This window comes from Stegostoma tigrinum, chromosome 4 (assembly GCF_030684315.1).
Source record: "Stegostoma tigrinum isolate sSteTig4 chromosome 4, sSteTig4.hap1, whole genome shotgun sequence".
NCBI classification, from domain to species: domain Eukaryota; kingdom Metazoa; phylum Chordata; class Chondrichthyes; order Orectolobiformes; family Stegostomatidae; genus Stegostoma; species Stegostoma tigrinum.
This window is the reverse complement of record NC_081357.1, coordinates 130,465,877-130,491,881: the sequence shown is the minus strand read 5'-3', so window position 1 is coordinate 130,491,881 and position 26,005 is coordinate 130,465,877. Positions and strand designations below refer to the sequence as shown.

The 26,005-nt window shown below is 40.1% G+C and overlaps 1 protein-coding gene across 12 annotated transcripts in view; it reads left to right on the top strand.

Moving 5' to 3' along the window:
* dtnba (dystrobrevin, beta a) overlaps window positions 1-26,005 on the top strand; it is a 537,031-nt gene that overhangs the window by 379,383 nt on the left and 131,643 nt on the right. For 10 of the 12 annotated variants that reach the window (XM_048530760.2, XM_048530766.2, XM_048530770.2 and 7 more), the window contains 2 exons: window positions 11,250-11,346; window positions 22,115-22,135. In XM_048530760.2, the coding sequence (XP_048386717.1) occupies window positions 11,250-11,346; window positions 22,115-22,135 (118 nt within the window). The remainder of the gene's footprint in view (window positions 1-11,249; window positions 11,347-22,114; window positions 22,136-26,005) is intronic. The other 2 variants (XM_048530769.2, XM_048530763.2) reach the window with 1 other exon arrangement.

Here is a 26,005-nt window from a genome sequence, read left to right as displayed (position 1 = left end):
CAGATGGATCATGTGTCATGTTTGCATTGGGAGTATTTACTCTGAATAGCTAAACATTAAATATTTCTCCAAATCTCAATGTGCCATTGAAAAATAAAATTCATTTGAGCTGCTACATTAGTATGCTACTTTTCTGCAATGTCTCAATCGAGTCATAGAGTCATACAGCACAGAAACAGACCTTTTCGTCCAACTCCTCCATGCCGACCAGACATCCCAATCTGATCGAGGCCCGTTTGCCAACATTTGGCCCATATCCCTCTAAACCCTCCCTATTCATATCCCATCCAGATGCCTTTTAAATGTTATCATTGTACCAATCTCCATTACTTCCTCTGGAAGTTCATTCGATACACACACCACCCTCTGTGTGAAAAAGTTACCTGTCAGGTCCTTTTGAAATCTCTTCCCTCTCACCTTAAACCCTTTGCCCTTTAGTTGTGGTCTGTCCCATCTTAAAAAAAAGACCTTGGCTACTCACCCTAACTGTTCCCCTGATGCTTTTATAAACCTTACAAAGGTCACCCTTCAGGCTCCAACAATCCAGGGAGAAAGCTCCAGCCTATTCAGCCTCTCCCTATAACTTAAGCTCTGCAATCCAGCCAACATTCTTGTAAATTTTTTCTGAACCCTCTCAAGTTTAACAACATCTTTCCTGTAGATGGGCGACCAGAAATGAATGCAGTATTCCAAAAGTAGTCTCACCAGTGCCTTGTACAATCTCAGCATGAGATCCCAACTCCCTTCTCTGTGCTCTGACCAATGAAGTCAAGCGTGCCAAATGCCTTCTTCATCCCCCTGTTGAACTGCAACTCCACTTTCAAGGAACACTGTACTTGCACCACTAAGTCTCTTTGTTCGGGAGCACTCCCCACGGCCCTACTATTAATTATATAAGTCCTGCCCTGATTTGCATTTCCAAAATACAGTGCCTCGCATTTATCTAAATTAAACTCCATCTGCCACTCCTTGGTCTATTGTCCCATCTGATCAGGTTCCATTGTACTCTGAGGTAATCTTCTTTGCCGTCCACTACACCATCAATTTTGGTGTCACCTGCAAACTTACTAGTCATACCTCATGTATCCATATCCAAATCATTTATATAAATGGCGAAAAGCAGTGGACCCAGCACCAATTCTCGTGTTACACTGCTACTCACAGGCTTCCAGTCCAAAAACGAACCCTCTATGACCACCCTCTGTCTCCTACCTTCAGTTTTCGATCCCATGTGATCTAACCTTACTAACCAGTCTACCTTGAAGAACCTTGTCGAATGCCAAAGTGAAATCCATGTAGACATCGACCACTCTGCCTTCATCAATCTTATTTGTTACCTCTTCAAAAAATTCAATCAAGTTACTGAGCCACAACTTTTCACGCACAAAGCCATGTTGACTATCTCTAATCAGCCCTTGTCTTTCCAAGTACATGCAAGTCCTGTCCTTCTGAATCCCCTCCAACAACTTACCCACCATTGACGTCAGACTCTCCAGACTATAGTTCCCTGGCTTTTCCTTACAGCCTTTCTCAAATAAAGGCACAACATTAGCTAACCTCCAGTCTTCCACCTCCTCATCGGTGGCTGTCAATGATGCAAATATCTCAGCAAGGGACACAGTAATCTCTTTCCTAGCTTCGCACAAAGTTCTGGAAAGCACCTGATCAGGTCTTGGGAATTTATCTTCCTTTGTATGTTTTAAGACCTCCTGCACCTCCTGTTCTGTCACATGAACTCTTTTCAAGACATCACTATTTATTTCCCCAAGTACCCTAGTTTCCATGGCCTTCTCCACAGTAAATACAGATGAGAAATATTTGTTTCATATCTCACCCATATCCTGTGATTCCACACACAGATAGCTGTGATCTTTAAAGGACCCTCTTCTCTTTCTGGTTACTCTTTTGCCCTTAATGTATTTATAGATTCTCTTTGCATTCTCCTTACGTCTATTTGCCAAAGCTATGTCATGTCCCTTTTCTTCCCTGCTGATTTCCCTCGTAAGTATACACCTTCTGCCCTTATACTCCTCAAAGGATACACTCAATCCCAGCTGTCTGTACCTGATATATGCCTCCTTCCTTCTCTTGACCAGAACCTCAATTTCAGTGTTCAGTGTTCCGTACACCTATCAGCCTTGCCTGTCACACTCACTGGAATTTGCTGTCTCTGAACTCTCATTATTTCATTCTTAAAGATCTCCCACTTCCTATCGTGCCTTTACCTGCAAATTGCCTCCTCCAATCAATTTTTGAAAGTTCCTGTCTAATACCATCAACATTGGTCTTATTCCAATTTAGAACTTGAACTTTTTGATCAGCCCTATCCATTTTCGTAACTATTTTGTAACTAACAGAAGCATGATCACTTGCCCTAAGGTGCTCCTCCAATGACACCTCAGTCACTTGGCCTGCTTCATTTTCCAGTCAGTCAATTGTTACTCCTTTTCTAATAGGTACATCCACAAACTGAATCAGAAGGCTTTCTTGTACACACAATAGATCCTTAAGAATTTGAAACACAAGCAAAACACTGAAAATTTATGGATTTCAGAAAAAATAGTCCTAAAATCTGTCTTCATGACAGAACCATCCCATCCTTTAAAGATTAATTATTCCATCAATGATGCCAAATGTAGTCCTTTTAAATAAGGTTTTCCTTCTGCTCCATTTAGGAACTGCAAACTTTCAGCTAGACCTTGAAATGCAAAGTTATTCTTCTTTACCACGTGTGATCAGAGGTCCCAGTATCTCGTCCTGCTGTTTTTTTGTTTGTGTGGAGAGGTACCCATTGACAAAATTACAACACATTCCTGTCTTCTACAAATGCACAATTTTCAATTCCTCCCAGCATTTCCACATAAGCGCATTTTGTGTGCAAGACAGAAAGTTATTCTTTGGATAAAATTACTTTATATTTTCCAGCATGAGATGTTGTGACATTAAATGATTTGTGTTCTGAAAAAGATCTACTTTCATGAGTGCGTTTGTTGATATATTCCCGATGTTCTGACTGCTTGTATAGATTTCTTTCCTGAAGGAGATTGTGTCTCTTTATCTGAAAATCTCTCTAATGCATCTTCCTTATCAAAACGCAAGTGGTTTTAATTGTAGAACACAATTTACACTGAGTTTAAACCATCTAATGAATGCATGAACTAGTCTTTATACTCATTAAATGCTGGGGTTCACAGCAACACACAGCTCTGGAATGTAATTAGAAATCTAGCTTTTACTCCACTCATTCCTGATCTGAGTGGAGGCCAGAGAGAATAGGCCCTGTCTTTCTGAAAATAACAGATAAACAGGCGGTGATTTCCTACCTGTGTGGAATGCTCTGCAGCTTGAGATGGAAGACATGAGAGGTTGGTGCTGTCAGACCGCTTTTCTTTGCATAGAAGCAAGAAGGTGCACACCAAGAATCCCATGTATCAAATCAAATGATTGAGACTCTGTAAACGAGCAACAAAAAAACTCAAAGTTCATTACAAGCTTGCTCAGTAATTAATGTTTAGGACCAGGTTTCACATGAACTGGTTTGCAAACTACATCAGTGACATTTTTGGCAACTTGGAAATCAATGCAGGGGTCTCAAACTTTCTGAATCAAAATTGAATCCCAATTTGGGGTTGCCAACAAACAGTAGTGCCTGCTTCTTTCGCGTCAAAGCCCCAATCCTTAAATGAATTTTTCACTAAAACTTGTCTTAACCAACTGGTGAGTGACATTCTTTTGTAGTATATGGGACTTTTACACTTTTATTTGGCAGCTACATTGTAACTGAAAGGGGAATCTCTGCTGCATGATGTTTCAGCTTAGACGAAATAATACCGGCAAATTTAAAAATGGAAAGTTACGGTAGAAATTAAAATTGCTTATTTATTTTCTATTCACCATATTATTAGTAGCATGTTACATAGTTGATGAGAACATAAGACATCTGTGTTGCATCATTTGACAGATTAGAATATTATTGACCTAGAATGCTTCTTGCATTTACTTTGCACAGAATGAGGCACAGAATCATGCAATGCTGATGGAGACCAGGTTGACTGACTGCCAATGTCTCAATTAAGGAAGTGTATTTTTATCTAAGTGAATCGTTTGTTCTCCATCCTGATTTCATATCAGTGCTGAAATCTTAGTCAGACAATGTATCAGTTGATAATGGAACTGTTACCACAAAGAGAGACTTCAAATCATCTTAATCAAGTCTCTCACTTGATAACTTATCCAACTCCATCCCCACTCCTCTTCGTGCCGAATTGAAAGATATTATTCATACAGTGAGCTGTTAGGGATGAAGTCGTGAAAGGTAAGAATAGAGAAAAGAACAGCATCAAAGAGTTGAACAAACATAGCCAATATATTTTACCAAAACATTATCTTGGCTTCTCAATGACAAACTGATGATTTCCTTGTGAAGTGTCAGTACAGATCTTAATTTCATCATCTGGGAGGAAGCATGGCGAACTGTGGTATGATTAACTGAGTAAGAAACCAGGTTTGATAGTCCCACCACCAGCTGGGCTGTGTCATTGCATGACAAAAACAAAACCTGTTAAAGACTATTACATTGGAGCCCTGGAATATACATGAATAAATTTAAGATTATTTTTACCTGCTGTTTTCTCCTGATGATTGTTCTGTAGAAAAGAAGAATGTTATCACTAAATCAACCTGAACAGCCAATGGCTTCCTTCTACAGTGCTTAGTTTCAATGACACAATAAAATAGAATCCCTACAGAGTGGAAACAGCCCATTGAGTCCATACTGACTGTCAGAAGACCACCCCATCCAGACTCACCCCCTACCCTATCCCGGTAACCCTGCATTTCCCATGGCTAACCCACTTGCGGCCAATCCACCCTAACCTGCAAATCTTTGGACTGTGGAAGGAAAGCAGAGCACCTGGAGGAAACTCTCACAGACACGGGGAGAATGTGCAAACTCCACACAGACAGTCGCCTCAGGGTGGAATTGAACCCAAGTCCCTAGTACTGTGAGGCGGCAGTGCTAACCACTGAACCACTGTGCCGTCCTCATCAGCAAAAAGATATCCTGAGAAAAACAGAATTCCTTTCAGACTTTGTAAAGGAGATAACCACCAGATGAAGCAACACAAACTAAGAGAATACTCTTATCTTGAGCAAAGCATTGAGAAACCAGTGTGTTTTTCTGCAAGGATTGTATACACATGGTGTATCAGAGATCAGCAGTACTTGGAAAGTTGATTATGATTTTAATAATTGTTTGGCTGCTGACTGAATAAACATGGATTACAGCATTCAATTTGACAGAGGGTCTTCAAAGCCAACACTCAGGAGATTAAGATCACATGGCAGCCTGTAGTTCTCCCTGCTTGTCAATGACCTGCTTCTCTTTAGCCCAGCTGGCAACCAGACATGAGTGCAGACCTAGAAAAGAGAAACCAAGCTTAGATTGAGTTTCTTGCCCAGACCTCGCCCACAAAAAATTTTTGCAGCCCATTTTGATTTCCTTTCATGAATAATTATACAAAGACAACGTAATTCATTAGTTTCGGATTTAGAATCTCCGAGCTGCATGTTGTCACAAATGGAACAAAGCATCTCAGGGTAGCAGCAGTTCCCTTTACTGGTTCCTGTGAGGTATTTTCATCTCCAATAATGCAACAGCAGCTTCCGTAGTTGATGGCATAGAGAATTGTCGAAATTAAAGGGCAGATAACACTGGAAATGTTCAAAATCCTTAAAACAAAACTGGAAAAAGTGAAAAGATCCATGTATAAACATCGAGTCAAGTAAACAAAAGACAGGCTAAAGTTTTGGACTGAATCTGTAGAGATTGTAATGAGGTCAGCCAGGTGGACCTCATAGAATATGAAACAAAAATAGAAATTGCTGGTAAAACTTAGCAGTTCTGGCAGCAACTGTGTTGGGAAATCAGAGTTAATGTTTTAGGTCAAGTGAAGCTTCCTGAGAACAATTTCTGTTCATATTTCTCATTTACCACATCTATAGTTCTTTTGGTTTTTATTTCCAGAGAGCATGAGTTGCCTGTTTGGGACAGTTAATCTGGTTCAATCAGGGAGCCCTGGTTGACAGATATAAACAGATATAAATTCTGTTCACTCTGAGAGCTGGCCCTGAGGGTGCTGGATCAGCGCCAAGGACAGCCCACATGTAAATAAAGAGTGACTTGAAGACAGCCTACGAGCTTTGTGAAATTATTTCAGAACCTTTCCTCAAAACCAGAGTTTTGAAGGTAAACTTCTAAATAGCACTGGACAAAATAAAGAAGAAAAAATGCACCTAAACAGGGAGCAGAGCTGATCCCATTTACAGATATATCCCAGATTTCATGGAGCTCAAGTCAGGGTCATACTAAAAACATAAAGGCACCATAGTCTTTGAAGGCCATGAGGCTGCTCTGACTAGAGGGAGAGAGATGGCTGGTGCTGAGTTTAACCTGAGGGTCACCTGGCCTCCGGTAAGGGAAGAAGTTGGGAAACAGAATCCCTCATGATAACCACATTAATGGGGAGAATTGAACCCACACTGCATTATACTAATGGATAGATATAGAAAAGCTGCTGATCAGCTTGTGTTTTGCTTCCCCTGGTCTGGTGCTACGGGACGGTGTGCAGTAAATACAGATTATAATGTAACCTGCAACTTGGCTGAGGTTTTATGAAGGAAGGTGGCTGCCTGACAGCATTAATGGAGCAGAGACCCGATGGCAAGGATCTCTTTTTCAGCGGAAAAGAGAATGGATATATCCAGTGACAAGCTTGTCAGAAAAACATCTGAAATCTGAATTAGAAGCAGGAGGAGGGCATTCTCTCCCTCGGCCATGCTCCAACAATGCAATAAGATCATAGCTGATCGAATTGGAACATGGAATCAACATTCCCGGCTCCCCCAAATAATGTTTCATCCCTTACTAGACAAGAAACTATCTACCTCTGCCTTAAAAATGTAGAGGGAGTCTGTTTTCACTATCTTTTCAGGAAAAATTCCAAAGCCTCACCACACTCTAAGAGAAAAACCTTCACCTAATTTCTGTTTTAAATGGGTGAGCCCTGCTTTATTTAAACAGTACTTCACTAGTCTTAGAACCTCCCATAAGAGGAAACATCCTCCCCATATCCACCTTGTCAAACCCCCACACGTTCTTACAAGTTTCGATTAAGTCATCTCCTTCTGTGAACTCCAGCAGATATAAGCCTAACCTGTTCAATGTGTCCTCATAAAAAAAACATCCCATTCTGGTAAACTTTCTCCAAACTGCCTCCAGTGCATTAAAACCCTTCCTTAAACAAGGTGGCCGATTCTTTACAAAGTACTCCAGATACAAACTCAAACTGAAACATAACTACCTCCTGAAAAAAAAATTGAAAGACCTGAGGATGCTGTAAATCAGGAACAAAAAATAAAGTTGCTGGAAAAGCTGAGCAGCTCTCGCAGAATCTGTGAAGAAAAAAGATTTAGAAGTAGAGACGATTGATAGGTTACCTTTGTGCCGTTAGCAAATTTGACAAGTCACAAAGTAAATTGTAAAGAAGAGTTCTGAGCAAGGGTCACCAGACCCACAATGGTAACTCTGATATTTTCTTCACAGATGCTGCCAGACCTGCTGAGCTTTTCCTGCAAATTTGTTTTCATAACTACCAGCTGTTGTATTCAATCCTTTTTGTGACACGTGAAGATATTCTATTAGTGTTCCTCATTATTTGTATTACCTATGTACTGACCTTCTGTAATTCATACATGTGAACATGCTGATTCCTTTGCATCTCAGAGCTCTACCATTTCTTACCAATTAGAAAATATGGTACATTTTTATTCTTGCTGCTAAAATGGACAATTTCACAATTTCCCACATTATACGTAATTTACCATGGCTTTGCTCACTGACTTATCAATAACTTTTTGTAAAGATTTTATGTCTCCTTTACAAATTCCTTTGCTACCTGCCAAATTTGCCTCCGGCACAAAGATAACCCTGTCAACTGCCTCTATGTCTAAATCATTGATATAAATCGTGAACAACTTAGGTCCCAGTACCAATCCCTGTGGCACACCACTACTGACATCTTGCCAACTTGAACAAGATCCATTTATACCTCCTCGTTGCCAGCCAACCAATCTCCCAAGTATGTCAGTGTTCTACCTCCCTTCAAAATGAGCTGATGTGGCATACTGTACACCCGCCAATTCTCCATTACTAAAACAGATGTTATTCTGCAAAGAATTCCAATAAATTGATCAAACAGAATTTTCCTTTCTCAAAAACACATTCACTCTGCATGATTGCCTTGAACTTATCCAATTCTCCCCAATAACTCTTACAATAACAGCTTCTAAGATTTTTCCGATATCAGCTATTAAGTTGACTGGGCTGTAGCATCCTGCTTTCTCCCTCCTTCCCTTTTTAGATAATGAAGTTCCAATCACTCTTCCAATACCAGGTCTAGTACAGCCTGCTCTCTGTTCAAACATTCTTTTCCAGGAAACTATCCTGAAAACACTAACTGCTCCTCCAGGTGCTTCTGGCATTTCCATTTAATATGGAAGTTAGAAAGATTATTGCCATGCCTTTCTGACAAGTTCTCATTATTCTTTCCTTTATGACTGATCCCACCCTGGTTACTGTTGAGGTATGTATATCACACTCAAAAAGTGATTTCTCGCTTTTACCATTTCTAATTCCACATCTTAGTGTATTGTGCAAATGTCTAGAGTGTGAAAATTTTTCCCTACTTTTTCAGGTGGTGTTAGGTTTCAGAAGCTCATTTAAATCGTACTATGATTGAAAATTTGTGAAGGAAATGGAAAGCCCACTGAGGGGTTGGAAGCTTTCTGAAAGTTAAATATCAATTCTTATACACCTTCAAATGTCACTATGAGTTATTACATTGTAATGTAAATGTGTTTCTGATGCAGTGATTCAATCATAGCAACCTGCCCATTAAAGTTGGCCTTTACATTGACCATCAATGGATACCTGTTCATATGCGTTACACAAAAATGCAATAAAAAAACAGCAAAAAGGGCCTGTGCCTTTTTTGTTTGCCATGACTTAACTGAACTACCAGATCTGATTTGCTTGTGTTTGGAGAAACAGTGTTTTACAGCTGTTTCCCTCTCATTGATTGACAGGCGCTCTGCTGCTACATAGAAATAGCCATCTGATTGGTAACTCTGAGCTGGAAACGTTTGTGATGACAAATGCTCCATTCTGAATGCTTGGCTGAATTTCAAAAGCCTAACTTCATCTTATAGTCTTGTCAGTTTCAAACCGTTCAAATGCCTGTAATAGCAGAATGTTTCTTTGTTGCTTGTTGTTTGTTTGCAAACCAAATAAGTGGCTGAAAGATTATACTTTGTTTTTCCCTTAATTGTCTTTATCCACGACAGTGTGTTTGTATTTAGGTTTTGCTTTTAAGTTTGTCAGATGTTGAGGTTTTTCAAAGATTTGATGAGGATTTTAATATAATCCCATCTGTATTGTGTGTCTCCAATGGAATGTATGGAGCAGTGGTTGGATAAGTGACTATGGAGGATTTCTGGCAGGCACAGAGGTGTCCGTGGAGGATACATGGCTGCTGTATTGTCCGATATTGAAACTGCAGTTATTTGTAGTCATTGACTGTAGCTGCCCTATTGAACAATACCAACAGATGAAGCTGCAATAAACAGTAGCAGAAAGAATGGAGGAGCTGTTCATAAAAATAAACAGCTAATGTTATATTTTGATTTGTCTGTGGCTGGTTCTATGCCCCAAGAACTCAAACTAGGTCAAGAACTACAATATGAGGAGGATGGGGCGTAGACGATCATGGGTGAACTGAGGGGGCAAGGACTGGTAAGTGAAAGCGATTGGGAATGACGGAGGTGAGATGTGAGATTTAGGGAAAGAAAAACAACTTTGGGAGCTTGACTGATGTGTCTCAAGCAGACCTCAAGCACTTCATCACAGCTCAGAAAATGCACTGAAAACCCAACCCCTATGTGAAGTAACAAAAATTACATGTTAGATCATCCATGTGCACTATTTGTTGTGTCAAAGTGTGCAGTTTGGGTTTCACAATGCCCTAAATGAACATCTGGCCCACAGCGTTTCACAGTAAATCTATTGCTTGCAATTAACTCAAATACTGATGTAATCAATAACAGTTAGATCTTTAATTTAGTTCAGAATTTATAATTATTCTGGAGTTGCAGTTGCCGTTGTCTGCTAATTGATGTGATGTAATTTTATTTTTGTTGATTTGTGTGTGAGTGATATGTGGACTGTTTTGAGATGAAGCAGCAAAGTGATGAATTCCAGCAGTATTGTTTTATGTGAAAAAAGTGAAAGACCAGAAAACAGCCAGCATTTGTGAGTGTGTGACCTCAAACAGGGCTGATAGAAATAATCGTCTTTACCAGCTGGCATGAATACAGTTTGTTAATATATCTATTATTTATAACCATTCACAACTTCAAAAGTCTACATAAAACACATTGAAACAATATTTTGCAAAACAAAATTATTATTTAATTATGTTGTTTGTAATTGTTGTTCTGTGCGTCTAAAATAAGAAGGTGCTTTTCAACTCAATTTTAAATTGAGGTTTTCAGTGTTATGTTTTAGAGAAATGAGCTATGTAATACCCAGAACTGATAATTGGCTGTCATTTAAGAACTGTTTTCAGATCTACACTCCAGACAATTTGACTCATGACTGCAGATTTTTACCAGCAGTGTGTCTCCTCATGAATAAGTAACCGAACAGCCCATTCTTTGCACCCTGATATTTGAGAGAGAAAACCCTCCTTTTCTTTCCATTACCTTTACCCCCCGCTTTGCATTTTTCTTTCAAAAGAAATTTCTTTCTGAAGCTCACCATTGCCAACACAACTGTGAAAAGTCTCTCTCAGAGCAGCATCAAGGAAACCTTGCTTCTGGTTAACTCAGAACAGGCATCAGTTAGCTGCGCCATTTTAAATGCCAATTTATTCATGCAGTGTAAGTGTGAAGTGCATTTTAAAACAATGACATTATTTTAAGGTGCAATTCATCTTTAATACACGTATGGCCACCCAACATTATAGCTGTGTTGGTGAGAAATATTATTTTGTTCATGTTGGAATAGGCATTGAAGCTGCTTTTTGATATCCTATGTCGTAGCGAAGCAGACAGTCTGAGTGCTTGAATTCCCCAGTGCTTTTGGAGAGAAAGAAAGAGACAGAGCCTAATTTCTTTTGTCTGTCATTCAACAGGCAAAGAAAAGACGAGCTGGAGCAGCGGATGTCAGCCTTACAGGAGAGTCGCCGTGAGCTGATGGTGCAGCTTGAAGGACTAATGAAGCTGCTGAAGGTAAGGACATTTTCTGCTGCTGTATGGACTGAATCCTTGTCTCCCTGTGTGGATAGTGGATTTTATTTAGTTTGATATTCTCATCTTTTATTCTTGGCCCTTTTCATTCATTTAACTATTTACGGTTTCCATTATAATTGCAAAAATGATTATACATGCCTTTTCAGTCTCTCTGAAGTGTGAAAGCAGGTCACTGAGTCCACACTGACCTTCCATAGAGCAACCTACCCCTACCCCATTCCTGCACACCGCTTCCCCCCCCCCCGAAGCTACAGACAATTTAGCATGGCCAATCCACCTACTCTGCACATCTGTGGATTGTGGGAGGAAACCCACACAGACACAAGGAGAAAGTGCAAACTCCACACAGTCATTCGCCCGAGGGTGAAATCGAACTCAGGTCCCTCCTGCCGGGAGGTAACAGTGCTAACCACTGAGCCACCGTGCCAGCCCAGGTTTGTGTTTCTGCATGTCCTCTGCAATGAAATGAATTCCTAAACTCCTCAGGGATATTTTCTTTCTGACAAATTGTGGTGACACCCTGCACTATGAAATGGCAGGACGAGATTCATACTGAGTCAAACCCCCATGCCGTTAGCTTGCAAAATACAGTCAGGCAGTTATCAAGCAGTGTAGGGGGGGGAAGTATAACAGTCACTGCTAGAGGGTGTCAGCCAACTTCTTTATAATATGTTACCCTCCAGGTCAGGGAAGTGCTGAATTAGCTGAGCAACTCAGGGATTTAGTACTAAGCAGGATACTGCAGAAAAAAAAACAAAATTCAACCTTTGGGGATTTTATCTCAATCCCCAAACTTGCCATGTCATCTTCATACCTTTTTCAGACATAACTTTACAACATCTCAGCTGTCTCCTCAGTTGTCATCACACAGCAATGTTTTCTATTAAAAATGTGCAATATTGATGTTACGTGTTTGAACCCTGAAGCCTGTATCAAATCAGATGTAATTAAAGGATTAAAATTGAACAGACCTTCAGTGTTGGTGTGTTCATGCTATTAGCATTTCACTGTAATTCTCTGTGTAACTTCAGTTGAAATTGTTTCCCCAAGGATTCTCGCAGATCCCTGCTGTGTTAGAGTAGGAATCCCCACAGAATATCAAAGGTGGAGAAGCTGTTATGATTGTCTTTCTGCTCAGTAAAAGTCGCTGTTGCTAAGAACGATCTTTTAAATAAATTTGGTTTGGGACTACAAGCAATAATCTCCATGAAGCTTTTTGTTTCTTACTGCTCTGGATTTTGATGTCACAGGCCTGTGAGAGATAAAGAACAATGCAAGAAGCTGCAGATATGTTAATATTTCTTTATCAGTTGTCCGATCCTAACACTGGCATGTATTCGTTCGTCTGGCATTGGCGATTTAGATAGGGTGATGTTTATTTCCTAGTAGGTGGTTGGATGTCTTGAACAGTTGCAGTCCTTGACAGACTGATGAATCCATAATAGTTTCAGCTTTCATTTAATTTATTTGATGAGACTCTGGGATTGTATTTATTACCCATTAACAATGGAAATGGGAAGATCTTCACTAATTGTTAATGGAATGAAACTGAGTGGAAGAGCGGATGGTAATTTTCCTGGTAGTCACTTTTGAATCCAGTAATGGAATGTTTGCGGTGCTCACTGGGCCCAACATTTCTGTCCATCCCTAGTTCCCTTGAAAAGGTGATGGTGAGCTGAGGTCCATGTACTGTAGGTAGACCCACAATGCTGTCAGGAAGGGAGTTCCAGGGTTTTGACCCAGCAACAGTGAAAGAATGGCAATATGTTTCCAAACCTGGATAATGTGCAGTTCAGTGCTGGTGGTTACGTTTTCATGCAGCTGCTGCCTTTGTGCTTCCAGATGGAAGTGGTTGTGGGTTTGGAAGATGCTATCTAAGAATATTTGTGGATGTGATGACGATCAAGCAGGCTGTTTCAAGGGTGAGCTTCTTGAGTGAAGTTGCAGCTGCATCAATGTGGAGTTGCTCTGATGTTCTGCACACAGCGATTGGCATTGACACACCAGTTGTGGCTTTGATGCCAGTTCCACATGCCACTGCCTGTGACCAGGCTTCGGAGCCTGGTGCAGATGGTCAGGAAATTAGAGGGAAAGCTGGTGGAGAGTATCCCATAACACTCCTGACTTGTGCCTTGTACATGGTGGACAGGCTTTGGGGAGTCAGGAGGTGAGTTACTCGCTGCAATATTCCTAGCCTTGACCTGCTCTTAAAGCCACAGTACTCATTTGAAAAAAAACAAAAACAGAAATTGCTGAAAAATCTCAGCAAGTCTTGCAGCATCTGTGGAGAGAAATCAGAGTTAATGTTTTGTGCTCAGTAAGCCTTCCTCAGAACTTATTTAACTAATCCAGCTCAGTTTCTGGTTAATGAAGACTACCCTGCCCTCGTAGGATGATGATGATATGAGGATTCAGTGATGTTGATGGCATTAAATGTCAATGTTGTAATGTCTAGACTCTGTCTTGGAAACAGTAATTGCCTGTCACTTGTATAGCACAAATGTTTTTGTGATTTGTCAGGAAGTCCAGGTCTCTCCAACTCCTGTTGTATTTGGATATGGATTTGCTTCAATATCTGCGGAATCGTGAGTAATGCCAAATTTTGAGTGGTCCTCAGCAAACATAGTTCTGAACTTACAATGGAACAAAGGAAGTGTGACCACAGGAAGGCAGGTCCAGTCTAGAGATATTTATCTTGATAATGACTCACAACCAAGAACGGGCCCTAGGACGTGAGGTTAGGGATAGGTTTCTCCACCTGCTGCAGAACAACAGGCAAGCCACTATCCTCGATAATGGACCCACTGCAAATGCAACATGTGCACAATCTGGGTCAAACCTCACACCATCTTCCCCATCTTCCTCACCACAATACTCCAGCTCACCTCCATGAAGCTTCACACTGCAATGGGGCATCTAACTGGATAAGCAGGAAACTACCAACTTCATTGTCTTCAATCCAGAGCCAAGGCCATCCTAACCTGTGCCATTGTGATTCCGTCTACAGGTGATGCTTTTGTGCTCTCACACTCGGAGGTAAAGCCTCTGAACATGCAACATGCCTTAATGACTACTGCCCAGTGGCTCTGACCTCCATAACCATGAAGTGCTTTGAAAGGCTGGCTATGGCCCACATCAACTCTAGCCTAGATGCAAAAGTCAAGAAGGCACAACTCCCCTTCTTCCTCTGGTGGCTCAGGAAATTTGGCATGTCTATGAGGTTCCTCACCAAATTCGAAGGATGCAACATTGAAAGTACACTGTCTGGGTACAAATTGGCCTGGTGCAGCAACTGCTCTGCCCAGGACTTTAAGAAACTACAGAAGGTGGTGTACACAGCCCAGACCATCACAGAAACCGACCTTCCATTCATGGACTCCATTTACATGGCTCACTGCCATGGAAAGGCTGCCACATCATTAAAGACCCATCACACCCCAGTAATGATCTCCTCCAGCTTTTTCCATCAGGCAGGAGATACAGAAGCCTGAACACATGCACATACAGGTTTAGGGAGAGCTTCTTCTTGGCCATTATTAGACTGGTGAATGGATTTTCTAACTTCAAATAATGTTGATCTTGCTAGTATTGATTTTATCTAGCACACACCCTGTGCAATATAACTGGTGTGCCTCTGTCTAATTATTTTTTTCACCATATGATCTGTATGCCCTTGCTTGCTGCTCATAAACAAATCTATTCACTGTATTTAGGTACACGTGGCAATGAATAAATCAAATCTAAACTATTGTGAATACATTCTCAGAATTGAAGGAGAAAATGGGCCTTAGGCTAAGTATCCAGATGGCAAAGTATCCCCTCTGAAGCACAGCACTGCCCTCACCTCCTGCTTGATATGATCCACAGCAAGTGTTATACAATGTAGATCCAATCTCATTTCCTGTGAGCCTCCTGTTAGTGAGGACGAACTTTGACACTGAAACTTATCATTGCCTCCGGTGTGCCAGCACAAACTTCTGAGAAAGAGCGTGCCTGATGACAAATTCCTCCACTCAGCAGCAGGCACATGGTCTCCACGATGGCCATGTTGACCTGTACTCCTATATGTGCTAAAGAAATGGGCAATATATAGCACAGACTTTAAATCTTGGCCAGATATTACCAATGATGCATCTGTAAGAACCCTGCTGATCCAATTGCAGGGTAGGTGCTTCATTATCAGTGTTCCCTCTCAGGCCATCATCCAAAAACAAGCTAAGTCAAAGAGCTGAATCCATATGCCTGACACAGCACTCCCAAAAACAAGCTCTTCTCTCCAATCGTCATCAAACAGTTACCAGCAGAGAGTCATTCCAAGGACATCCTCAAATCCTGATAGCATGGAACATCTCCAACACCTGATGGGAATCTCTTGCCCAAGACTGCCCAGTTGGAAAAGAAACATCTGCAACTGTTTCTAGTGTCTCCAGCAGGTCCAGATGGGGGCCAAGTGCAAACAGTGGAAGGACCGTACAAAGATCCGAGCATCCACCCCTGGATTTAGCAAGCACTGCCCGACCACATGGTGTGTAAATTCAGTATTGGACTATTCAGTGTCCTCAGGACCCACAGAGCGGATGAAAATCAGTCCTTGATCCCAAGCGCCTGTCTAAGAAGAGGACGAAGGAATTTTGACCTGTAGCCAAGGATGGGCTAACAATACTTGTTGAAATCTTGATGGTGTGTGACTTGGTGGCAATGCTTCTGCCATGCCACATGGCAACCCAGACTTTGCTGAACAGAAGTCAGGCTTTTATATGACGTTAGTCGCACAGCTGCGCATCGAAATTTAAAGGGATCAGCAATTTAAACTCGTCGCTTGTGCACTGGAAACAAAACAATAAGGGACATTGTTTGCAGGAGGAATTAGACAAAACAGTATGAGATTGCCTTTGTTCTCCTTCTCAAGAAATGATTGTAGTGGTAAAATTCACAGAGCTGGGCGAGGCTAAGGAGCAGTTAGCACCACCTATTGTGATGCTATTCAGTTTATTGAACATTGTTGCTTCATCCACTCTGCAGATGGTGACTATTCTGTCACACTCCTTATTTGAGTGTCTCATGTGGCAAAGAGGTTTTGGAGAATCGTAAGGTGAACCATTTGTCACAGCTCCCTGTTTGTGCTGCTATGGTTTCGATATCAGTAATCCTATTAAATCTCTGATCAGTTGTTAATGCTAAAGATTGTAGTGACTGGGGACTTTGCAATAGTGCTTCTGTTGCAGCCAAATGTGATTAGGCAGTAACTAAATGAGCCACAGTTTGCTCTTGTTAAAAATTGGGAAGACCAGAGTTTTTTTTCTTCAGCCTTCACCACTAGTTTCACTTTCGTCTTTGGTCACCAAATCAAGACTGATCAGTATTCAACAAGTATTCAACATCCTATTTGAACCAGCGGTAAACTTCTAATCACTGTACTGTCTCCGTCACCAACACTGCCTGCTCCTACCTCTGAAATGTCAGCTGTCTTTGTCTCAGCTTAATCCTTGCATTGGTTTAACACTCAGTTTATCTGCACCTTTCTCTGCTACCATTTATGGGCTGTAATTGTAAATGGGATCAGAAAGACAGTCCAGACCCTGTGGTAAAGAATTTGTGCTGTTGCTAATTAGAATTAAGTTTTCAAATTAATTGAAATTCAGCTTGTTACCTGTGATTCAATAATGTTATGATTCGTGGCATACTTAGCGTTGTTAAATTTACTTACTGCTTTGGACCCATTTGGCACTGGTACCGGGATTGCTTCTCTTATAAAAATAGACTAAACAATGAAAAATATGATTGAGCTACATTAACAACCAATGAACTCATGTCCACGTAGTAAAACTGATGATAAGATTGTGATTAGTTGCACTAGCTTCAGGAGAAGAGTAAACAGGAAAATAAAAATGAAGTTTCAAATTCTGGTTGATAATTTACCTCTGAACTTATTATTGATTTTGTTTGTGACACATGTATTAAGATTAATGTAGAACCTTGAAATCCTGTGATGTTATGAGCCATTTCTGCTCACTTACATTTTCTGGGTCTGGGTGAAACTATTAGCAAAACAGTGCCATTTCTTAGATGTGCGCTGAGTTGTCACAGGCAACTTCCCATCAACAAATGTGGGGATAGCTTTCCATTTTAAATCGTTGGAAATGTTCTGTGAGCAATCCTGCTCATGTATGTTTATACAACGATACAGTAATATGATTTACTTGTGGATCTATGTATTACTTCACCAAGGCACGTATATGTTTAAATTTCAGCAATGCATTGTTTCAGGAAATCAATGTGCGCAGTATGTTTAAAGTGCTTGAAGGCACTTGGAGGGTGAGGATGGAATGCAGTTCGTTCCTCAATAGTAACCCTCTGGAGTTCTGCTTTAAAATCTGACAGCTTCGCTCTACCAGAAGATATTAGAAATTGATGCTGTTTGAATCATTTAAATGTGTTTTCAACAAAGATGTACATATATGCCTTTTTTGACATCACATTTTAGTTGCTTTAGATGCATGGTGTAAATGAAAATAATTCAAGATTTTGTAACTTTACACCGTCTTATCTGCGTCAATTCCCTGGTCGCAGTTCTTACCCCCAACAAGCCCCAAGGAAATAAAATGTGAGGCTGGATGAACACAGCAGGCCAAGCAGCATCTCAGGAGCACAAAAGCTGACGTTTCGGGCCTAGACCCTTCATCAGAAGCCCCAAGGAACCACTGTTGTTATAGCATTCAGATCAACTTATCCCTTTGTGCATCCTCTGTTAGGTATAAATGAAATTGTGGACTTAGTGTTGAGAATCCGTGCATAATTTGTTCAGTTGAAGTCTAGTTTTGTGTTTTGGTCCCAGAATAAAAATATAGCGTGGTGGATCATCTGGTTATCTTCACTATATTTTCCAGTGTTTCAAAAACAAAATTTTCCTTTTTATTGGCACATCCAATTCGTATAAAATTCCCATGAAATAGGACGTATTAAGCCAAGACTGTATGCTGTTGATGAGAAAGTAACAATTGCAGGTTGTGGTTATTTATTATTATGTCATTATATTTATGTACCCCTGTTCTGAAATTAACGGGAGCTGAAAGTTGTTATGTTCCTGGATCCTGATGATCTACATCTCATAATGCTGAGGGAAGAAGTTATGGCGATTGTTGATGCATTAGGAATTACTTTCTAAAATTCAGTAGATTCTGGACTGATTCCTGCAGATTGGAAACTTGCAATCTCATCCCACAATTTTTAAAAAAGGAACAAGGGAACAAAAGCATTCATCAGCACGATAGAAAATACTTGAATCTGTCATAGAGACTGTGATAAATGGACATGTGGGTTACCAATGGCGTAAAGGGTTTTGAACCAATAAGGCATTGAACAGTTTGATCAATTCTAGTATTAAATGGTGGCGAAGACTCTCAGAGCTGAATGGCCTACTTCTGTTCCTATGTCCTCCTGAAGACAATGCCTTTTACTCAACAGTGCTCGTAACACCACCGACCCATCAGCCATTTTTCATGTGTGTACCTCAGATTGCCAGGGGTGGGGGGGGAATATCACATTACACTCAACCTTCCTTCATCATATTCATTGTTCACACAGAATTTGCAGCATGTGTCACTGACAGTAAATAGGGGAATGGATCCTGCTTCCTTTCTACAGCTGCTATGGCTCAACTCCAACACTAATGAAAAATCCAGTGAGTTGTGCAAATTCTGTGCAGAAAGGAATCAAAGCTGGGATAGTATTGGTCTGCAGACTCCATTCCACATTTGTCATTCTCTTTTTATCTTCACTATTTGATCTGAAGCTGGGGTTTACAATCTGATACTTATGCAGAGCCGTGTGCACTAATTGGTAATCCTGAGTATAAATGAAAATTTCTGAAGTTACAGGATCTAGCAGAATTTAACTTCACCCCCGGACTCCCAGTCAGTGCTCCCAGTGCACAAAGCTTTATGCCTGCAGCATGAATTTCTATAACGTCTACCCATCACTATTTTTTATACCACAGATCTACAACAAAATAGAGTTTGAGAATTAGCAAGTTAGTCAATTTATTTTCTACCTTGAGTCAACAGCATTGTAAAATTATAAGCTTTTATTTGTAAATTGTTTGCTGTAATATAAATTTGCTGTTGCCTAATATGGTCACCATTAACCTTTTGTATTGTTGTGTGTCATTGAGTTGTAAAAATTGGTTGAAAATGTTTTATTTTAAAATAAATTAAGTAAGCAAAGCAGTGTTTCTGCTTTGTGTCTCATCATGTGATCATATAAAATATAGCAGCATTTACAGGAACACCCACCATCAATAATAAATGATTTTCACAAGTTTATACATTTATCAGTCTCTTGCCACCTTTTCTGGTGTTGATAGTCTGGCAATCTAAATCTTTTAAATCTGTTGTTTTCAGAATTATTTTCACGTGCTAAACCTGAGCACTTTGCAGATCAGCTTGCTCGTTCACAATGCCATACACAACACTGGCAAATTTGCTTCCTGTGTCAGATTAATTTTATCGATCGCTCTGGTTTCTCCCATCCAAACCCCAGTTTAATTAACAAATAAGGTTACAAACTATGCCTCATAATTCATTAAAGTATATTTTACTCTGCTATGACCAGATGAAGAAGGGAAGTCCATTTATTCACCAGGATAAGGATTGTGACAGAGTGTCAAGTGAGGTTAGATTTTGAATTCAGTTTATTTTGGAATGATATTTATTGCAGTTATTCCAGAAGAGATCAGCCACAAACAAACTTGAATGACAAAGCAAGCTGAGAGGCTGAATGGCCTATTCCAACACCTCATCTGTATGTAGGTGATGAGGAAATAAAGTATAGTGTCTAAGTATTGGTCAGGTCCTGGGAAGAACTGCACTGTACTTGCTTGGGATAATATCATGGGATCTTTATGTGCATCAAGGGGCATGTAGCGCCTCAGTTTAAAGTCACATTTGACAGCCCTTATGGAAGTGTAGTGTTGCCATAGTGTTGCACAAAAGGGTCATGTGCTCGGTAATGAAGTCTCTGGAAAGTGACTTGAACACACAGTCTTCTGAGTCAAAGATGGGACTATTGCCAAAGAGACATAAAACAGACCCTGCCTGATTTATCCTTCTTTAGTCTAGGACGACTGAGGTCAGTTGTAATTTCTCAACTACAGCCTCAGCTGAGATAGGCCAAATCGGCAACTATCAGGAATAAAACCTGGAATATTTCCAGATTTCATGTCACTTAGCCATCAGAAGTGAATTTATCCACTTCACTATTGGGTGAAGTAGTGCTTCGGTTCATTAAGAAAGAACTAATGAAAATAAGATGGTGTGGATGAAGGTTACCTGTATACCTCTTACAATAATAAGAGATAATGGGAACTGCAGATGCTGGAGAATCCCAGATAACAAAGTGTGGAGCTGGATGAACACAGCAGGCCAAGCAGCATCTTACGAGTGCTGCTTGTCCTGCTGTGTTCATCCAGCTCCACACCTTGTTACCTCTTACAGTAAACTCAGGCAAAATACTGGAAGTCTTAAATCAAAACAGAAAATACCACAAGCTCAGCAGCTCAGAAAAAATGGTTGAAATTTCAGTTAAATGTACTAGTGATAGGTTATCAACATGTAATATTATTCCCCTTCAACAGTTAGTGCCTGACTTCACATAAATCCAGCATTTTGAGCATTTTAGCATCCTCTATATAATTGTTGTGCACACCTGTGAACAAGTGGCAGGAAGGAATTTCTGTATTATGTGAAAATCTCCTGTTGTCCTCTGAGAGAAAAATAGTTTTACCTTAAATAACACAGACCAAGTATCGAATAGTTATGAAGAGAGTTCCAATATTCTTAACAGATTGCAGGTTCATGTACTGATAGCATTTAGAGTGTGCATTGAAGACTGTCCCATTACCTCTTGTTCCTAAGGGTTTAAATCAGTATTTGAATAATTGCTCATTGAGGAGGTAGTGTTCCATTTTCGTCTTTACATGTCACAGCGACATTGTTTTTTTTCTGAAATACGATGTAAGTTTTGATTTTTGGACATAAACATGTATATCAAAATGAGTTTTAACCAGCCAACATTCACAATAGGGTGTAAGAAGGCTACTGTTAGAGCACTGTCGTCCTCGGTCTGTCTGTGTCTGCACAGTTGTTCACAAAGAAATCATGGAGCAGATAACTATAACTGAAGACATCTGTTGTGTTATCTCCTTGCAATTACATCAAGAGAGCTAGGTAGATGGTTGGAAGAGAAACAGCATGCTTGTTCAGAGTTCTATAACAGTCACAATGTGAACATTATACTGAACAATTTGTGGTTTCTACTTGGAGCCTCGGTAGCTGGGGTTTGAGGTAAGAGATGGTGTGAGGACAGGGATTAACATAGTAGAGCACGTTAACGCAAAAGGAAATTTCCAGAAATTTCCATGTAAATGAAACTACTGACTGGCTTATTGAATAAAAATTATGTAGTTGCCTTGTATATTGGTCTTTGTTGGAGCCCAGTAAAAAGTCCAATTGAATACTCGTCTATAGAAATCAAGAAATCAGAAACAAAGACAAAACTACCTGGAGAAAGTCAGCAGGTCTGGCAACATCTGCTTTCTGTCTACAGATGCTACTAGACCTGCAGAGTTTTGCCAGCAAGTTCTGTTTCTGAATACCCTTCCTACCTTTCACAACTGCAGATATCTATCTAATGTCTAATAATCTATCTGTTTCTCTCTTTTTTTTCCTTTTCCAAATGCTGACTTGTGTAGGACGAGGAACAGAAGCAGGCAGTAAGTTGAACTCAATCTTTATGCTGTTCAGGATTTGATTTTAGTGCATGGAAACATGATGAGCTTTTTTTTCTTGGGATTCTTGGGAAGGAGCCAGGTGAATTTAATGTAACAAAAGTATCAGAAACTTGCAATACTCCAATAATTGAAGGTGGTACTTAGCTCAGCATTTTGTATGAATAATTACTGTTAAGCTGTGTGCACCTGGCATTTGAAATAAAATCAGTATGATTGGGGTCATTTATTCCTGGAGTTAATAGTGTAGCTGAACCACATACCACAGAATATTACAGAAAGAGGGAATTTCACTGCCATGTGTTTTCCATTATTTGAAAGAGGTTTATGTTTAATTCCATTGCCGTCCTCAGAGAGACACAGAGTTTTACAACAGCTAATGAGGCAGATCTCCCCCCACTCTTCATATTCCCTGAAACAGTGTCCTTTTCAAGTTTGCATACAATACTTTATATAAAATTATATTCTTTTACACTCAGCCTTCCTTTTGGCCCAATGTAGCAGGGGCATGAATTGATCAGGTGTGTCTCCTGGCCCACTTTTTCATGTCAAATCCACCTGACCATCTAAAATGGGATTCATATCTTTACCTCTAATGATTTGGTCATAAGATTTTCCTGCTTCATTTTTAAAACTGATCCTTTTGTAAGGAGAATTTGTTGTTTTGACAACTTCCTCTTGGATTGACCTTGGGCACATTTACCTTCAGTTTTGCAATGAACTTTCGATCATAGTACTTTGCCATGATCCCACAAATTTTTAATTGGCAGCAAAAATCCTGAGGAGCCACACCTAGGCACTTGCATTGCCCCAAAGATATTCTGGGTCTCTAATTTACCAATGTAATCAGGAAGCCTGAAAGATGCATCGTTTTAATAAGGTGATACAGTAGAGATATAACCAAGTTGGTCGAAGACCTCTGAAAAGCAAGAAAGTCTTTAAAAAATATTAATACATATCATAACCATTCACATCGGAGAAAGTATGTTAGATGTCTTGAGAAGTAAAGTTTAAGTTAATTTCTGGACTGTGGTGCAAAACCCCTGTCAGTAATCTCAGAATAATATAGAAGGGGATGTTTTAGATTCATAGACCACCATCCCAACTTGCAGGGTAAGAAAATGCTGTCTAGCTCAGATGTGCTTCACTGAAAACACATCAATGCCAACTTCACAACCTCACGGAGATGATAAATAATAGTTTCGACGAATTAAAACTAACAAGGCAAGGAGAGGGGCAAGGCATTCCAAAGCAGTTATTGATGTTAAAAGAAGAAGGGTGTGGAGAGTGGTTTTGGTAGAAGTGATACTGTTTTACGGAACTGTAAGGTGAATGTTCAAGTACAACCACAGCAGCCAAGTGTGTAAAACCAGAGGATATGTGAAAAGACAAGAAAATAAAAGTCAAATAAATAAACACTATCTGAGATGATTACCTCTAATTGTGTATATGAATTCTTGGAGTTGTTTGAATAAAATGGGTGAACAGTAATCCCATGCTGGAGAGAAATAATGAGATGTAATGGATCATCATAAAAATCTGGATCAACAATGTAAATGTACAGGAGCATACATTCTTTCTCGAGGATAAAGCTTTCGAACTAGGGGGGACCAAAGACCTAGGACTAATGGAGAGCCCTATCTGGTCCCATTGCTGATGAAGTAGAAATGTTATGAAAAGATATGAGAAATGAGGGGAAGGAAACTGATGGTGATATTCCATTGTATCTTCAGGAGTTACAACCATTATACAGGGTTTTCATTGTTGATGACAGCATATCAGAGATAGATTGGAATCTTTACAAAGGATACACTAGGAGTAAAAGTGTAATCCTGGCCATAATAGTGAGTTGTTGCTGAGGACAATGAACCCAAATGAGAAGAGTTTGCAATGGGACTTGATGATTAGCAACCAGAAAATAATGTAACATCTCAGATTCAAGGAACATCTTGGCACTAGTAATCACAACATTTTTAGATTTGGTTTAGAATGGAAAAAAAATGTTTACAGTAGAACCATTCTGCTTTAGAAGATTGATTCTGAGGGGTGGGATAAAGATGTTAGATTGATCAGCTCTGTTAAAAGGTAACAGGATAGATAACAATAAAAAGATAACAGGTTTGGAAACGCTTTAGAGAACATAAAATCATATCACTAGAGATGAAAGGTAACTAAGCTAAAATGGAGAACAAAGGAAGAATGGGCAATAAGTCCAAAAAAAATGGCTTGTTGCTTCTAACTTAAAAGTCAGAAATTGGGATGATGATGCCATGGAGCGTTAAAAGAATGTCAAGAATGTCAAAGAATATGGTTGATGCAGCAGATGGTAAACAAGCTAGTGTAGTTATTGAAAGATGATATATCAAGGGATTATAAATTTTATAGAGTAACTGCATTTGCTAGTGAAGAATTTACTCATGGAAATTGAGTTTTGGGTGAAATGGAAAAAGCAGCATGAGTAAATATAAATTTTAGACGAGTGAACAATGGATTTGGGATAATGAAGTAAAACAAGATTCAGACAGACTTTATTGGAAATTACTCAACCAAATTAGAGTAAGACAGGTCACTGATGCTCTTCTCTCTTTAGGAAGTCACTAAGATTGGAAATCAATCAACATAGCAGCTACTTTCATGGGTGTCTTCAGCTCATTCAGTCAGTTATAACCTATTATAAATTTTGTCAATAAAACAGCTAGCACCATGAAAACGGGGATAATAAACTGCTTACATATTATTAGGATGGTAAGAAGGAGTCAAAAGGATTTTGCTTATTCTCTCATAGACAGCGGGCCTTCTGGGCAGCCATCATTTCCTGCCCATCCCTTTTACAGAGGCAGATCCTGTAGAGCCAGTTCATCAGTTCTTTGAGGAACCAGCTAACCTTGATGACAGTAGAAGTTCTGTGAATGTTGTATGACTATAACTCTTTATATTCACTTCTGGGATGTGGGTGTCACTAGATAGGCCAGCATTTATTGCCTGTCTGTAGCTGCCCTTGAGAAGGTGCTGGTGAGGTGCCTTTGTGAACTCCTGCAGTCCATGCAATGTAGACAGACCCACAATGCCATTACGGAGGACATTCCAGGATTTTGGCCCAGGGACACTGAAGGAACCAAGTCAGGGTGGTGAGTGGCTTGGAGATGAATGTGCGGTCAGTGGTGTCTCCATATATCTGCTGCCCTTGCCCAATGAAGTGGTAGTGTCTGTGAGTTTGGAAGGTGCTTTCTGAGGATCTTTGGTGAATTTCTGCAGTGTGTCTTCTGGATAGTACACACTGATGCTCATGATGCTTTGTCCTCGATGGTGTCAGGTTTCTTAAGTGCGGTTAGAGCTACGCTATTCTAGACAAGTGGAGAATATTTCTGATGTGTGCCTTGAAGATATTGGACACATTTTGGCAAGGAAGGTGGTGAATTATTCACTGTGTAAATTCTGCACTCTGACCTGCTGTAGTTGCCACTGTATTTATATAGCTAGTCCAGTTCAGCTTCTATTCAATGATATCTCTACACCGCTCCTCCCTCCCCTTCCAACCCCATCCCCAGAATATTGGTAATGAGGAACACAGCAATTGTAATGTCAAATCATGATGGTTAGACTTTTTTTGGAGATGGTCATTGCCTGGCATTTATGTGGTGTGAATGTTACTTGTGACTTGTCAACCCAAGCCTGGATATTGTCCAGATCTTGTTGAATGTGGACACAAAGTGCTTCAATATCTGAGGAGTCACAAGTTGTGCTGAACATTGTACAGTCCTCAGCGAATATCACGTCTTTGGACCTTCTGATGGAGAGAAGGTTACTGAAGAGGTAGCAGAAGATCGTTTGGCCTAGGACACTACCCTAAGGATC